This window comes from Calidris pugnax, unplaced genomic scaffold (assembly GCF_001431845.1).
Source record: "Calidris pugnax isolate Ruff unplaced genomic scaffold, ASM143184v1 scaffold54, whole genome shotgun sequence".
NCBI classification, from domain to species: domain Eukaryota; kingdom Metazoa; phylum Chordata; class Aves; order Charadriiformes; family Scolopacidae; genus Calidris; species Calidris pugnax.
Genome location: NW_015090864.1, coordinates 13,667,637 through 13,685,651, shown reverse-complemented (window position 1 = coordinate 13,685,651; position 18,015 = coordinate 13,667,637). Strand labels below are relative to the sequence as shown.

Sequence of the window (18,015 nt, the reverse complement as noted above, 5' to 3'; positions counted from 1 at the left end):
TTTGCAAAAATGATCACTACACCAATAATTGCATATCATCACTTTCCCATATTATTATTGCTCATCTCACTTGCTTATTAAGGAGCCGGGAAAATCCACAAAAAAATGGTAAAGGACGCCCATCCTGCTCCCTCTACAGATACATTTTAGTGTATCTAAATCTGGTTCTAACATCAATTCTTTCATCTTGGAGCACATACAATGTAGACCGAGCTGTGCCATTTTTGCCATGTGATTTCTGCAAAAAAAAATGTTAAACAGATGTAGGACGCCAAACTATTTTTAACTTGAGTGAGCAAAAAAAAAAATCTACTGGATTTAAGGAGCAATGCCTTTGGTTCACCATTGCTAGATTTGCTCCATCATACTTGTAAACACTGTCTTGGTACATTTGTTCTACAAGACTTTCACTAACTAAACATCTTCCATTTACTTTTTGGGGAAAAAAAATCAACCCAAAACCAACCTAAACACAGGAATAGTCTAAAATATTGCACCCTTTCTATGTAGTAGCATATAAAATACATCTGAAACTGAGTAGGAATAAGACACAGTCTCCAATGGACAGTCTGTGCTCTCTGGAGTCGGTGCTCAGAATTACAGCTAGAACAGGACATCGCCAAATACAAAATGGTCAGAATTCCTTCAACGCCAAGTGAGAAACTGTGTGCAACCCAGCTGGCTTTCAAGCAGTGTGGATACATAAATCTGTGCATGTGTATTAAAGCCGTGCATAAGAAATTATTCAAGGGGAGCTTATACTTCTAGAGAGACTGGTGTCTTTTCAAACGTGATTTTATAATACACTATAAACTAGAAATTTTTTTAAGATCAATTTTATGCATTGAAAAATAAACCATTCCCTTTCCCCCTAGGCAAGATCGGCAGTACTAAACCAATTTGTGCACATCATTTTTGAAGCACGATGCTCAAGAAATAATATCTCTGATAAGACCTTACTGATGTTAACAAGAATGAAAGAATGACTTTTAGATGTCTTAAAAGAACAGATGCTTCCCTGACCCACCATTCAACTGCACCCTATTTAACTCAGTGCATTTCTCCAATTTGTCAAAATCATTTTGAAGTCTAATTCAGTTCTCCACAGCATCTGCAGTCCTCAGCATCATATGCCCACATATTTCTGCTATATAGTATTGTTTACATTAACCTAGACGATAAACTATTAGAAATCACTAAAATGTTTCAAAACATCAACACATTAAACACTCCAGTGGAGGATAAAGAAGCTGCAAATACCATCAGAAAAAGAATTACCATGTCACCCTAAACTCAGTATTTTATACTTCCCTGCAATGAAGGCCAAGACAGGACATATTTAAAATCCAAAATAACAGAATTATTTGCAAGAAGTTTTACAGAATCTTTACATGGAACTTTTAATTACTTAGATAAAATACAATAACGAAATTTAACAGCTCTACTCAATTAAAAAAACTGAAAGTAACAAAGAAGCAAGTCAGTTAACACTAAGTCTATAAATGAAAGACTCAATAGACCTACATAAAAAACTCCAAAGAACAAAAATCACGTAAACAGTGGGATCCAATTACAAAATCAATATTGTTTTATTCAGTGTTTCCTGTTATTCATTGATGAAAATACTCAAAAGAAAAACTTTATTGATCAGTAATAAGGTTAGCATGTCTAACACTGAAATTCAGACCATTTTGTAACACATTCTCTCTTCAGCTTCCCAAATGTTATTTTCCAGGTGTCAGAGGAAACATGACATCTCCTAAAACACAAATACTTTAGAAGTAAGAACTTAGAGTTTTGATATCAAAAGTGTATTACCTCATTACATTTACTTATTCGCCTTGCCACAATAAGCTGAATCATTCCTCGCTTGTTTCCTTCAGTGGACATGGACCTCCTTAAAGTTTCCATAGCATCTTGATTTGTTTTGCCCAATAATGATTCTCCATTTACTGCTATTAGTTGATCATTCACCCGAAGCCTGCCATCCTGGAAAAGGAAAGATCATAGCTAGTTACATAAAAGATGCACAAAAGAAGTTCAGTCTGTTGGACCAAAAGAAAAATAATCAAACAACTGTGCTTAGTCTCAGTGCTTTATGGCCAAATGAACATTGGTATAATAACTTCCATTGCAGCCATTGTAGGAAATGTCTCTTCCAATTATAGATTTGCACTGCAAGCTATTATAATAACCTCTTTGCACAAAGAGCATACTAATTGAACTGTACCACAGGTTGCCCATATCCTTCCCGAGTTCTGTAAAGGCTGTTTAAATCCTGGGATGTGCAAATGTGTGAATCTGAGTAGAAATCTAAATGTTAACTCTGATGGTGTGTAACTGGAAAAAGCTAGTTATAGAGCAATCTCATTCTTCTTGAATCTGTAGTTATTTTCAAAACAGTCTTATTATGGAAAACCGAGGTAGACAAAGGCACACAGATGTTCCCTCTCACCTTGGATGCTGCTCCACCGTTAATAATGGACTTGACGAAGATTCCTAAATCAGCATGGTTTTCTTTTGACCGGTTACCTTTGACGCTCACACCAAGCCCAGCTGACCCAGAGTCATTCAGTGGAACTTCAAACGTTAGGAATTCCCTGGTGCCATCAGGTGTGAGGACAAGCTCCTCCTCTTCTGCTTTCTGTCGGGAAGATTAACATGGGATTACAGAAGAGCATTTCTCTTTGGGAATTCTCTTCCCTCAGCTATTAGCATTAAAAAACCCTGCTTTTAACTACAATGACACAATATTTTCCATAGTAATTATTTGAAGAAACATGCACAAATAGTGTATATTCAATCACCTCCAGCTGATGCCTAGATTCAGAAATATCTTATGTTTGTGTCTAAGTGCTTCTCTGTCTAGTAAAATAATTGAATAGTGTGTCATTACTGAATGTGCCATTAATACCAACTCACACGTAAGCTGCTATTTTATTAGCCAAAAGAGAGCTGTATTAGAAATATTTTCTTACTTGCAAACCTACAGAACTTTTAAAATATCATCATCTATGCTGGCTTTGCAGTCATGGGGAGAAACTAAGTGCAAGAAAATTAAATTCAAAAATTACCCATTCACCTCATTTTGTTTAAAACTAGCTGTCTTAGGAAAACCAGAAAAATTACACAGCTGAGATCTGCAACAGCACATCTCTGTTATTGCCAGGCTTAGCATCAAATCCAGCTCTGAGTGCCAATTTTCCTGTCTTTCCCAGCTCTGCCCTTCACCTCTGTCCTCTTACCCACACCTTTGGTTCTTCCCTGCCCTTCACACCCAGTTTTAGCCTTGCTAGGACAATCCCAAGCTTTGAACACCAGGAATTACTGACAGTCCCAGACCTGCCGCAGTCCCTGGACCGGAGCTGCTCAGTGACACCCTTCCATGCATTTGAAAGCCATGCAAGGACAGGAGACTGGCCTTTTGCTTCACCTCCCAACAAGCTCAGGGTACCAGCAAGCTGGGAGTGAGGGCCCTGGGGTGTCTCCTCCCCAGTGTGATGGCACTTGTGGGGGCAGCAGGGATGGGCACAGCACCCAGGAAAGAAAATGGTCAGGAGCCTGAGGAGCTGTGCTTACACTCAAGAGGCTACTGCTGAAAGGAGGAACAGGAGGCATGAGCCATTCACCAGTGAGTAGACATTGTCCACTCCTCTCTGACCATCTTTCAGTTATAACAAAGCGGTTATAACCACTTTTCGTTATAACTTTATCAATTAAAGAAAAAAATCATGCCCTTAAAGGCAATTCTCTGCAGTGGGGCCAGTGTCTGGCCTCCAGAAAGATGCTCACAAACCCAACTGTGCTGGTTTCTTCTCACCCATATGAAGGAGAAAGAGTAACAGAACGCCCACCAGACGGTGCACAGTAATGTCCAACAGTCAGAAGTTCTTCTCTGGAAGAATTAATCTGGCCAATTTTTTTTCATAATCTTAGCAGATGTGCCACCTCCCTTACTAACACTGATTTTTATATCAGCTTTTCCCACACCACTCTCACCTATTAGCAAAGCTGACTCCTCCTATTTTTCTCCTACTCCCAGATACTTGGAGCAGGACAAAACACACACGAGAAGTTAACATGTGCCTGCTGAGCCCTGTTTCTTAAGACCTGAGGAAATGCAAAGCTGACAGGCTCTTCTGAAATCCAAACACAGACTACAGCAAAGATGAATGTGAAAGCCATGTGGAGTACAACAGACTGAGATAATCAATTTGGGCACAAGCATGCTAGTCGTGTCACGATTGACCTAGAAATGCAATGCGAAAATGTCACATGGGAAGGCAGTCAAACTGCAGAGAGAACCAGTACAGCCGAGGGAAGAAAAACAGGAGCTCTATCTTTTCCCACTTGGCTAAAAGCATGAACCTTAATGTGTTCACCAGCCCTTTTCCCTGCATTAGATACTACTTGCATGTCTCAAACCATCTTTTGTTTATAACAAAGCATAATGCTTCATCAATTAAAAAAAAAAATAAAAAATCACCACCCCCTATTCCAAGTGCCACAGCTAAGCTGCCTCGCTTATCAATCCCACTGTCCACATAGGTCTCTTGGCCATGCAAATCAGCATGATCTGTGCTATATGTCAGGAATGGAAAAGTGCACTGTGTCCATGAAAGAAATACCAGAGCTAAATAATATTTCCCAAATTTGGGGGAAATTAAAACCCTTATTTTCCTGTTTGTGGCACAAAAGCACTAGGTACAGCATATATTTGAGGTGCATCTTTCATCAGGTGACTGCAGAATAAAACAATTTGAGACACACACACATTACCTTTTACTTTCTTTAACATTGATCACTTTTATTCCTTAATAAATAGCAGGAATAAAAGCTAGTAAGCCAAAAGGGAGATAAAGCCAAGGTGGGATATATGGGTAATCCAAGGACGCACATAAGGTTACTGGATTTTTCTTTACTACTGTTACCATAAATTTACAATCAAACCCCCTCCCTCAGACTTTTTAAATGTTCTAAAAAATACGCCAGAACTTCAGCCACAGCCAGCTCCCTTCCAGGGCAGAGAATTAAAGTGCTTCCCTGCACAGCCCATCCCTATTTGCTGCACTTCTTTGTGCCAAAGGGTCAACTGGAGAGTACATCTCAGTAGGCATCCCCAAGGACTTCACTAATGGCCTCTACGCTACCTCTCTTCAGCAAGACCAAAGAGCTGCATTGTCAGCTCAGCACTGTTCTTAATGTGAGTCTCCTGCTCGCTTGTTTTCTACAGCCTTAAGTAAGGAAAGGATCTCATGCTAATATTGGGCTACAGACACCCGAGGTGGAGATGATACTTAAGGCCTAAACCTGGAAGAAACCTCTCTTAAGCAGCTGCACATGAGTGAGTAGATCATGCATGTGAAAAAATGAGAAACAGCAGCCTCAGCACTGGAACAGAAGCAGTGAAGCCATGAGAAAATTGCTCAACTCATCCAAAGAAAAAATTACCACTACTGGGCTAAGGCTAAGTTACTTTAGGGACTTCGTGGGGTATCCACAGCTTTTTTCAACTAAGCCATCTTGTTTCACCTCCATACCTGTGTCTGCAATTTTAGGGACATGAGAAACCTTTTTCCCTCTAGAATCTGTGTGTCATCTGTCAGTACCATATACTTCAATGTAGATTTTAAAAAGAGAAAGCAATAGAGAGAACAAATATTTCTTTTTGATATCCCACAATTTTTCCTAAGAATACTTAGGAGAAAAATGTGGCTTTCACGAATAACTTGACCATTAAGATTCAATGGATATGAAAGTATTGACTACTATTTGTGTCACACCATGGCACCAAAGAAGGTATTGCTATTATATATGATATATTGAATACAACTTCATATGTACAAACAGATCAGGAACCTCTAAGTATGTCATAAAGCCATTCTCAGAGAAATAAGCATGAAGATTTTAGCCTGATACCATAATATTTTAAACCAAAGTTGTAAAAACAAAAACCAAAAAACAAACCAAAAAAATGCAACAAAGCCTCAGATTGGCTGAATCCTTTGTTGCCCAAGGCCCTTTAGAGACTACAGAAACATAGCACTTACACTGACTCTCCCCAATCAATTAAATATCAGCTATTACAAACAAGTAAAATTTGCACTGGAATTGCATTTAACATTAAGTATCTAAATGTAATAAACCACAGAAATTCCCTAATACATCCATGAGACAGCATAAAAATACACAAAAATCTAAAATGCAGCATTTAAAAATTTCAGCTGAGAACACAATCACTTCCTAATTGCAATAACTTCCATTTGATCTTGATATACTCTAAATTAACAGCTTCACTATGTCAATCAAACACCTCAACACTATTTTCATGATTAGTTGATCTGTGGGAGAAATTTATTCCTTCATATACTTTGACAGGCCAGCAGTAAACATGCAAGCAAAATTATGTACTGTGAACCCTGAACAACAAAATTCAAATCCCTTAAGATTTTTCACACACTGTGTCCAAAACAATTAACAGCAGCACAATATTCTGTTCAGACAGAGTCTGCTGAGGAAAAGGTCATCTGAAATGACTTCAGCTGGATGAACGAAGCTGCTCAAGTATGTAATTTGTAATAAAAATTCGATTGGTGATAAAATATGTAGGTGACTCTTTTTTTTGTTCAAATTCATAGTTAGTATCAATTTATACTAAGGAGAGTACATCTCAGTAGGCATCCCCAAGGACTTCACTAATGGCCTCTACGCTACCTCTCTTCAGCAAGACCAAAGAGCTGCATTGTCAGCTCAGCACTGTTCTTAATGTGAGTCTCCTGCTCGCTTGTTTTCTACAGCCTTAAGTAAGGAAAGGATCTCATGCTAATATTGGGCTACAGACACCCGAGGTGGAGATGATACTTAAGGCCTAAACCTGGAAGAAACCTCTCTTAAGCAGCTGCACATGAGTGAGTAGATCATGCATGTGAAAAAATGAGAAACAGCAGCCTCAGCACTGGAACAGAAGCAGTGAAGCCATGAGAAAATTGCTCAACTCATCCAAAGAAAAAATTACCACTACTGGGCTAAGGCTAAGTTACTTTAGGGACTTCGTGGGGTATCCACAGCTTTTTTCAACTAAGCCATCTTGTTTCACCTCCATACCTGTGTCTGCAATTTTAGGGACATGAGAAACCTTTTTCCCTCTAGAATCTGTGTGTCATCTGTCAGTACCATATACTTCAATGTAGATTTTAAAAAGAGAAAGCAATAGAGAGAACAAATATTTCTTTTTGATATCCCACAATTTTTCCTAAGAATACTTAGGAGAAAAATGTGGCTTTCACGAATAACTTGACCATTAAGATTCAATGGATATGAAAGTATTGACTACTATTTGTGTCACACCATGGCACCAAAGAAGGTATTGCTATTATATATGATATATTGAATACAACTTCATATGTACAAACAGATCAGGAACCTCTAAGTATGTCATAAAGCCATTCTCAGAGAAATAAGCATGAAGATTTTAGCCTGATACCATAATATTTTAAACCAAAGTTGTAAAAACAAAAACCAAAAAACAAACCAAAAAAATGCAACAAAGCCTCAGATTGGCTGAATCCTTTGTTGCCCAAGGCCCTTTAGAGACTACAGAAACATAGCACTTACACTGACTCTCCCCAATCAATTAAATATCAGCTATTACAAACAAGTAAAATTTGCACTGGAATTGCATTTAACATTAAGTATCTAAATGTAATAAACCACAGAAATTCCCTAATACATCCATGAGACAGCATAAAAATACACAAAAATCTAAAATGCAGCATTTAAAAATTTCAGCTGAGAACACAATCACTTCCTAATTGCAATAACTTCCATTTGATCTTGATATACTCTAAATTAACAGCTTCACTATGTCAATCAAACACCTCAACACTATTTTCATGATTAGTTGATCTGTGGGAGAAATTTATTCCTTCATATACTTTGACAGGCCAGCAGTAAACATGCAAGCAAAATTATGTACTGTGAACCCTGAACAACAAAATTCAAATCCCTTAAGATTTTTCACACACTGTGTCCAAAACAATTAACAGCAGCACAATATTCTGTTCAGACAGAGTCTGCTGAGGAAAAGGTCATCTGAAATGACTTCAGCTGGATGAACGAAGCTGCTCAAGTATGTAATTTGTAATAAAAATTCGATTGGTGATAAAATATGTAGGTGACTCTTTTTTTTGTTCAAATTCATAGTTAGTATCAATTTATACTAAATTACATTTAAGATAAGTTTTTCACTTTTAAATACAATATAAATACCATAAATTTAAAGGCAAACTTCCTGACTAGAGCAAACTTACGGTTGTGCTTTGATATATAGGGTGATTTTAAAAAGCTATTGGTTAAACAGGAGGGAATTATTTTTCTGTTCTACGTTAACACTGGTTTCTGATCTGTTCATCAAACCTGATTTAATTTTATAAACAACATTAAAACGGACCTTGACACGAAAAGTGCAGTAAGTCTATTTCATCACGTAAATAACAGCATCTCCTCCTTATCCTTTTATGTTTTAAATACTATGGAAAAATTTCTTGCTTGGGACTTCTTCCCCTTACAAAATCTCAGCTGGTGAGTGTGCAGCATGAGATGGGTGAAAAAAGAAACCCAACAGCAAAGAAAAACCTCCTCCCACCTAACAGGGGAAGCAATTTTCAACCAAGCTGGGACAAGTTTCCGAAGTGGCTCACTGCATTCTCTCCAGCAAAGTTCATATTCCTGCAAGCTTAGACATGCTGTCTTCTCAGCAGCTATTAAGCCACTGAAACCTGCCTGCTAGTTACTTTGTGATTATGTATAGCAAAGAAGAAATAAGTTAATAATGGACTCTCGGCAAAAAATCCAGTGCACTCTGTTTTCTTTCACACAAGCAATTACTAAAGCTCTGTATCCCCACTCTTAGAGGGTAACCTTTACTTCCAAATTATGTATATAATACACATGAAAACATTTCCAGGGCTCCTGTACATACACGCATATGTATGTACATACACAAACACACCCTTCTTATACCATGATGAAATTCCCATGACAAATACAGCACAAAACCTCCAATGACCCTATCTACACTATTCACCTTGCCTGCCCCAAATCCTATGTCCAGCCTCCTAACATCACCACCCTAAGCCTGCTAGGCTCTATTTAATTACTATTTTGCCTCACAAATGCATCTTCTCGCTTTCAAATCTGTCTGGACTGAAAATCTCAAGTCCTTGAAAGACGATTTGAAGTCCCTTGGATGTTAAAGGCCCACAAAGTCTAGGAAGTATAGGCTAGGAAAGTAAAAGGTCTGCAATTTGCAAAATCCTAGGTTTAGTCATTTGGTCCCAAGAATGTGGAATTCCAACCTAATGTCATAGACCTTTCCAAGATATTTTCAATCTTTAGATTTTTTTAATAGAGAATTCATTATTCTTTCTCACAAGGCACCAACGATACTAAGAAATCATAACTCCCATACATTGGGAAACCAGTAAAATTTGCCTCAGTATTATTATAACAAAATGAAATTCTTATTTTAAACCATGCATGATATACACAAGAAAGAGACTTCACTTTGCTATTGTGCAAAAATATTCTTGACATCAGAGATGACTGAAATTGTTTTGTCCTTCAAGTTAGGTGGGTGACATTGCTGTCATATCAGGCCACCTTCTAAACTGAGACACACCGAAAGATGATGACTCTCACTTTTATCATATGCCATCACATATGGAAATGTAGAACGTGTAAATCGAGCAGCTCTAAGGAAGCAAAACAGCATCCGTGGTCAACAACTGTTTCGTGGGGGGTGCTGTTTAATACTTATAAAAATGTAGATGTATTACGGCTGGATGTAGTGAAAACAGAGCAATGTAGGTGGCCTGAAACACACCTCTCCAACTTCGGTGGGGGCCTCTCCTGAGGAGGAGTAACTGAGAGGTGATGCATCCTGCCGTGGGTAGGCATTAAAGATAAATACAACTCCAGCAGCTCATTCAGATTTAAAACTGGACCTCCAGCAGAGAAAGGCCTGCCTACTGATCCGATACTGACACGCACACTCCAACCCGCTTTCCTCCTGAAATACAACAAGGCCTTTTATCTTCCCCCCCGCCTTTTTTTTTGTTTAAATAAAACAATTACGTGTTGCATTACAGGTTATAAGGGCCTTAGGTGTCTTCTTACCTAGTCTCAAAACGATACAGGGTCTTACGCCAACTGAACTAAAACTCTTATGCTTGCTTTCTTTTTCTAACTTTCCTAGGTTAAGTATTTTAATATTTCCCATATGTTAGATAAACACTAATGAATCTTATTTGCACGTATACACTGAGACTCATTATTCATATTAGCTAAGTTAATATGTCACATCTGGCAAAAACTGCACTCTTGTTCAAATCAAACAGCAGCTGCTAAATATCAAAAACTACATTTGAATTCTAAGATTTTATGGGAAATGTGGCCTGCTTTAATTTTAATCCCATCAAGGAAAAGTTTTTTGCATATTATATGTGGATTAACTTTGGTACGTATTTATACGCAGAAATGCTAGCTCATGAAAACACCACAAAACAGGCCTGCTACATTTCCAGCTAAGTCCATTTTAAGGATTTAATTTAGTATCAAAAAACATATTCCACATTCAAAAATGTCTTCAGTTTAATGTTTTTGATAGATTAAAAAATGGTTTAGGAAAAAATTAATGTTTTCCAAAGCACAAGAATTCTGGCATGTGATTTTCATTTAGTACAAAAAGCAAAGCTTTGCAAAAGCCCATGTTTAAATACATCCACATGGTCGTTATTTATCTCTATAGGAAGGCCATTGCTTGTCTATGCTAACATTATTCTCCCTAATGCTAACACTCTGATCTGGGCTGTCGCAGAAAATGGCTTAAGCAGTTGAGATTCTATGTTTCAAATCAACTGATCAGACCGCTGAAAATATTTTCTTGGTTATGCCTCTCAGAACTCCACACAGAGGGACCAGTCTGCTGCCGTCACCATAATGACTGTGCTTTATTCAGCCCAACACACCCTGCTCCAAAATATTGTTCCTACTCAAACTTTGTGGTCCTACTGTATGCTCTGAAACAAACAGGCGCTTGTAATGCTAACCCCATTTCTTTACAAGATGCTTATCCTAGAGAAGCAAAAACCAAGGGATTAGATACACAGCAGGTATCTGCTCTGCCAAAGGAGCCTATAAAGCTACAGTTCTCTGCACTATCCCTTGTTCAAGGAAAACTTCAATGCCCTAAACACTAATGACACAGCTCCCTACAAATCTTTATACTTCTCTCTCACTGGCCTATTGGCTGTACAAGACCTGAAAGACTAAAGAAACAGATAGAGAGCGTCTGGGAAAGCCAGACAGAAAAACAAAGTTGAAAGGGAAATAACACCTTTGTAGAAGTTCATGGCAAGAAACACGTTCCACATGAGGCAATGTCCATATGGGGCGCTGGGACTGACCTGTGTCTTACTCCCACTCCTGCTGCAGAATTTCAGGAACCGTGGCAAACCACTTCATCTCACTATTTTCCCTGGACTTAATAGCAAGGAAAAATCAACTCTAAAGCCAACAGTGCAGTAAAAGCACACAACCAATGAGTTTTCAGGGTTTAAATACTAATTTTAAGCAACAATGTGAACTTTGCACTTATCCAAATTAAGTCAAGTGTTCGAAAGAACATGATGACCCTACTGCCTGTGCTAGGAGACGACCAATTAAAGGACCTGGTGGCCTCTTTCAGTCTCACACCCCGTGTCTGATGTTTGAGTTGTAAATGCCTTACACAGTTGATTCTTATTATCCAAAATAACCTAGAGGCTGGTATGCAGGAAATAGTATAGTAATGGTGAATAATGATGCGTGCACACCACTGCGCAACAGTGGCACTGAGGCAGCCCTGTTAAGAAAAGCTCAGTGGAGGGACACACACCTTGCCTTCCACGAGACCAGCAACTGGCCAGCAAGTGTTGTCAACACAAGCTCGGAGAAAAGGGTGAAGCCACCCTGCAGTGCCGCCCGGAGCAGCCTGGGAGTGCCACACTGCAGCCCAGGGCAACCATCTGCAGGAGATGGAGTCAAAACTATGAGCCTGAGGGTCACTCCCAGGCACGGCGTTACACAGAATTTTATGTGGATTATCATTGATCATTCCAGGAAATTCAGAGTATTCAAAGAGCATTCATAAACACAGTCACTCAACTGTTGTAACTATTCACTAGGAATTCATATCTCAGCTCTACTCATTAATGCCCCAGAACATGCTATTCAATACTAGATACCTCCTATGGGAAAAGACTGTAAACACAACAGTACCCTGCAGAAGATCACACAGTCACCACCACTTTCATGTGGCCAGTGATTTGTTTCTTATGTCACAACTTTTTTATTAAGAATTTAATCTGAAACCACTCCAAATAGCACTAAAAAAGGCTTTTAAAACATAATCACCCTTGTGCCTCACACCATTAGAAGATAAAAAGGTATAAAAATAATCAGCACCAGTTATTAACACCATGAAGGAAATAAGAGAATCAGCTTAATTGCCAGAAAAAAACCTCTCCTCTTTTGATAAAATCATTCTGCATCTAATGATAGCCCTGCTGTTGGTTGGTGTCACATGATATCAAGTCATTGTATGATCTTGGGTCAACTTTTAGACATTTATATCTCCTATTGCAGCAATGGAAATCAATGAAGCTCTAAACTGTTCTCCAAAGAAGGTTCTGTGCGAAGGAACAGTTGCATCATCTGAAAGATACAAAGCTCCTCTAAAAGCAAAAGTTCTATGTAAGCGACTGCATATCTTGAAGTAATACAAACAGCTTTTTAGCAAAAGTAAAAAACAAGCACACACATACTCAGACCACCACTATCTTAAAGCTCAACAGTTACAGTGCTTTCTTCCCCCAAGATTAAGCTCCAAGAATTTTTCCATCCATTAATCAATATAAATTATGTCTTTCTAAGCATTTGCTAGTTTCCCTCTCATATTCATAACACAAAAATTTGCAAACAAAAAGTGTACAAAAATAATTATGCATTAGTTCTTACAAAATGCCTCTGACCATGGTGGTATCCCCCCCATTCCTGTAGGTGATGAACTCTCTCATAAGAAGTGCAGCTAGCTAATTTACTCAGAATCACTCAGAAAAGTATATGGCAGGAACAGCAATTCAATCCAAAAATACTGCTAGGTTTAGCCATGACATTATCCTTAGATTCTGAAAAAACATGGTGATCAAAAAGAAATTCAGACAATATCAGGAGTATCAGATGTTCAAGTTCAGAAGAAAATAAAAAGCAATCCCATTTGCAATTTCTATCAGGGCTGCTAAACATTTATATATTGTTCCAACACACCAACCGCTCTTGTTATGTCACTGTTACGAATCCTACACTCACTAAAATTCATAACATTCTGCTCACTTACAGCAATTTGACAGAAAAACAAATTAGAACAGAAGACTGAAGCTTTCTCATGCTGCTGAGTGCAACAATCATGAAATCCTGAGTTCTAACTTTTAATCTCTTTTTACCAATAGACAATACTCCCTAGAATATACTTACATATATGATAATTATTATTTTTCTATCATTATGCTTACATGAAAGTTAACTTGCGGGTTCTGAATTCAGAAAACAAACAGTGAATGACAATTGTAAAAGCAAAATATTACTGAAACACTATTGACTTTCAAAGAGTATGAGGAAAAATTAATTGGCAGATGTTTTACATAGCATAATTAACAGTTCATTTCAATGCTCTGTAACGAGATTAAGATAATTATGCTTAGAAACAGAAATGTAATAATGATAAATTACTAGTTTTCATATTACGGTCAATCTCCTACATTCCAAATAATCACCATGTTTAGAAATAGGTGCATCTGTTCCATGTTGTCATCAGCTATACAAATGGCACAAACTCGTGGCTGGGTGAAACAATCTTTCAACCAAGATACAGGAGATTTCCTTGCTTCAGGACTAAACGGAGCTTCTGTTCCGTTTGTCAGCAAAACAGAAGGTAAAACCAGCAGTACCGTTTTCACTAGGGCACAGTTACTGGATAGAGCTGAAGATGCATTAGCAATTTGCATTTCTTATGGATAACTGGAGAGCAAAGCTTAAATTCTGCAAGCTCAGCAAGTTACAAAACCTCCTCATATGGAAGTTCAAGAATGAGAGCATGAGAATCTGTATTCTGTGATGGTGTGCAAAATACAAAGTAATATGCTTTCCTATATGGGTAGTGATAAATAACACTCTCTCAAGGATTTCAGGCCACAAATAATTTAAGAAAACCTAATTCTCAAGGTTTTCTTTTGTTACATCTATGAAGACTAACTACTGCATCCAAGTGTCACAATATTAGTGCAAACCATTTCAAAGTAACAGTTACATGAACACAACCCCTGAGTGTTAATAATGTGTTGATAAATTAGGCTTTATATTTTGGGGTCTACATACAGATTTTATTTTAGGCCTTCCATTTTCAAGGTTTTTTTTTTCTTTTTCATTTCCAAGTGCAATTTTTTTCTTTTTTCCCCACAAAGGCATTAAAAAAAAACCAAACCCATAACCATTTTGCCTTTAAATTAAAAACAGTCTTGTATTTCCCATCTCTCTCATTTCTATAGCTTCACTGCTTTCATCATCCTTTGTTTTGTTGTTTTTTTGCTTTGCTTTCTACTATCAAGTCCTTGACAGTTGGAGACTAAAACCTCACAACTAAGAGCACAAAGATCAGAGCAGGCACAGAAATAGAAATTGCAAGATTAGAAATCTCAACGACCTGAAAAGTAGACAGAGGAGGAATAAATAGGGATTGAAGCAGAACCAAGGAGAATAAAGGAAAGCAACGAAAAATACTTACAAAAATAATAATAATAAAAAAAAGGTGTGTGATGGTTATTATTAATGTGCAGCTGAGGAAAATTAGTTTTGTAGAACTAGAGTATCAAACTTATTCAAAGTGAAGTAGATTGTAAGAAGGGAGGTAAGTGCAAAAGCATTGTGCATTATAAATACCCACTGACACCTTTCACATTTAGTCCATTTTTTATTCCAACCCAGGAGAAGGCAGATTTGAGGAGATCTTGATCATTGTCACTCTGAGTCTTCAAATAAATAACATAAAAATCCGCCCCCACAATGAATGAAAGAACCAAGACATTATGCAAAAAGCATTTTCATATTGACCAGCTTCCTAGCTCCATTCCCTCACTAACCAATACGTCTCCACATGTTTCCCAATTCACTTCCTTCTTTCCAAGGCTTGCTAGGGCTCTCCGGCTGGTTTTTCTGAAATCCCTAACCTCACACACTACCTGTCCTTCTTGCATAATCCCCTGGTTAGCAAGCAATTCTGAGCTCACGACTACAGAGAAAAATGAGAAATCCTTGTTCTCTTTGTAGATTAAGCCAGAAAGCTGATCAGAAAAATCATAGAGAGAAGATTTCACCATAAAATTTGGTACAAAACATTAACTTTGCAACAGATGAGCAATTGCTTTATATAAACACCCTATAGGCAACCTGCCTAATCTTAATGAGGTTTTGGGACAGAATTTCAACTCCTAAAACCAGGACACTCTTAGAAGGCTGCACCCACAAATTATCTTCAATTGTATTCAATTACAGGCAGAAATACTGTTGTAGGCTTTGATCTTTGATCTCCTTACATATCAGCAGTACGTGGTATGAAACTATGAAGATAAAAACATATATTCTCTAACAAGATGTACTAAAAAGATACTGCAAGGCATGCCTGAAACAATGATACACCCATGATTTGGCAGAGCCCTTATGCAGATGACTTTCAGACAAGAAGGACATCAAAAGACAGAGCAATAAAAGTGAATATTGCTACATTCAACCCAAACACCCATTTTAGCAGTTACATTCCATTGGTGTGAAACATTAGTAGTATCAACCAATGTACCCTTGACTACCTCACTGAGATGGCTCTTGCACATCTTTACCTAGCCTTCACTTTCTTTTTATCCAAGACACCATCTCACGATTGCTGGTAAGGCATTCTGAAACATCCAGACAAGCTTTTTCAGTTTTTCACCAGCCTAACAAATTTCAAATCCCAGCATGAATCCTCTGAATTTCTCCGTAATCTAATTTATTATTTAATTTAAAAATTAGTACCTAATTGAATGGAGCTTCTTGAAGTACACTTTTAACTAAGATACAGTATACCTTTACGGTAATATATTATTGTTATATCCTCTGTTATTATTTCATAAAATAAACTTTTTATTTTAGAAAAAAAAATTACCATATAATAGTATAGTGTGTATTGAGACTGATCCTGCTCCACTGACTAAAATATATAAACACTATACAACCTCAATATACAGCCTCACCGACAGATCATATACAAACCTGTAACAGCCTTCAAAGTGTTAAACTTGATACTACTTCCTTATAGTTTCTTAAAAATAACTAACAAACAGTGGTTTGCTATGAGGATATAATTGAGACTTAAAACCAATCTGTGTTTGTATCTCAGGTTTCCATCACATAATCATGACTTAAACAATTAGTTTCAGTAAGTAACCCAAACTAACAGTCTACTCTTATCTTTTCAGCTTTAGGCCTTTGGCTGTGTCTAAAAGGTGTAATTTCAAATAGCACTTGAATGTACATAATAACTGAATTGCATCTAATATTCAAACAGTATTTGAAATTACATTAAAAACACATTTAAAATGTAAAGCTAGAGAGAGCCATCTACAGTATATAAGGTGAAAGGAGGATCTGTGAAACTTTGATGGAGAAGTGCCATATCAATTTAAAAACATTTGGGAGTCTTCCAGTATGGAAAAGACAAAGCTCTTACCGTTTCCTTTGGAATTTGTGACTGGCTTTGTTCTGCATTCTAAAGGAAGTAAAAAAAATAAATAAGAACACGACTACATACGACATATACTATCTATCAGTAGGGGAATAAACAAAGAGCTCTAATTCTGACGTGAAGTGATAATGGAAAAATGAAGGGTGTTCATCACACTCCCTGATTCAAATTTTTCTAAACAAGCACTAAATGAGAGGTGAACAAAAATAACCTCCAATGATCTTGGGCCAGTGGACCTGACTGTACCTGGTTGTAAGGGAGGTGGTTATCTGGCCAAGGAAGGATCACAGCTGCTTGCACCATTTTCTGGCTGGTGGAACATTCTCATTCAGTGATGTTCTCCCCTGGCCTTTCCCTTCTACTTTGAAGTTTTTAAAGAACAACCTCAACAGTCCAGATGAACCCTTCCAAATATTTTAAACAAGTTCCTAGTTTTTAAAACATCCATTCTCATTTTAACAAAGGACTCTCCTTTTGAGTGTGTTTGGATGAACCATAACTACAGCACTGGATATCCCAGGACAGGAAGCTGCTTTCAGTACACCACAGGTGGGACCCTCCTGTACCTTGCATTCCTCACCTCTGTCTCAGGGCACATAAGGCAAACATACATCATCGGACAACTTTTCTGCGTTCCCCAACCAATTCTGGAAACACATATAAGGACCTATTACTCTTCTGAGCCCATGTGCACCCATGTTAAAATCCCTCTGAGCACCCAGGAGCCACCTTGCTGCTGGCTGGATGATCACTTTTGGGCTAACCAGCTATTTCTTTCCATTCAGCTGGGCCAAAATTAAATGCCAGGGTTTACTAGACTTTTTTTGCTTTGGGTTGTTTTGCAGGAGATTCAAATCATTATGTGCAAAAACATAACAGCAAAGTAGTAACCAAGACTTAAAGTTAGCTTTAACCTGCAGCCAACAACCGATAAGAAAACGATGAAGGAGGCAACTACCAGGAACATGTAAAGGATTTACATGTACCAATGGGCATCTTAACTTGTAGGGTACTGGAGACTAAATCTGCCAGCCAGTCTCTGCTGACACTGAGAACATAGCTGAAAAGCTAAATAACCCAAGTCAATCTTTCAGTGGATTCACATAGTCAGTAACAGGCTCTTACAAAATCCTTCACAGCAAGTT

The 18,015-nt window shown here is 37.8% G+C and overlaps 1 protein-coding gene across 7 annotated transcripts in view; it reads right to left on the bottom strand.

Annotated features, from left to right (window-relative positions):
• PARD3 (par-3 family cell polarity regulator) overlaps nt 1-18,015 on the bottom strand; it is a 406,440-nt gene that overhangs the window by 178,671 nt on the left and 209,754 nt on the right. For all 7 annotated transcript variants that reach the window (XM_014945082.1, XM_014945087.1, XM_014945084.1 and 4 more), the window contains exons 11-13: nt 16,856-16,894; nt 2,456-2,644; nt 1,819-1,989 (exon numbers count right to left, since the gene is read on the bottom strand). In XM_014945082.1, coding sequence (XP_014800568.1) covers nt 1,819-1,989; nt 2,456-2,644; nt 16,856-16,894 — 399 coding nt within the window. The remainder of the gene's footprint in view (nt 1-1,818; nt 1,990-2,455; nt 2,645-16,855; nt 16,895-18,015) is intronic.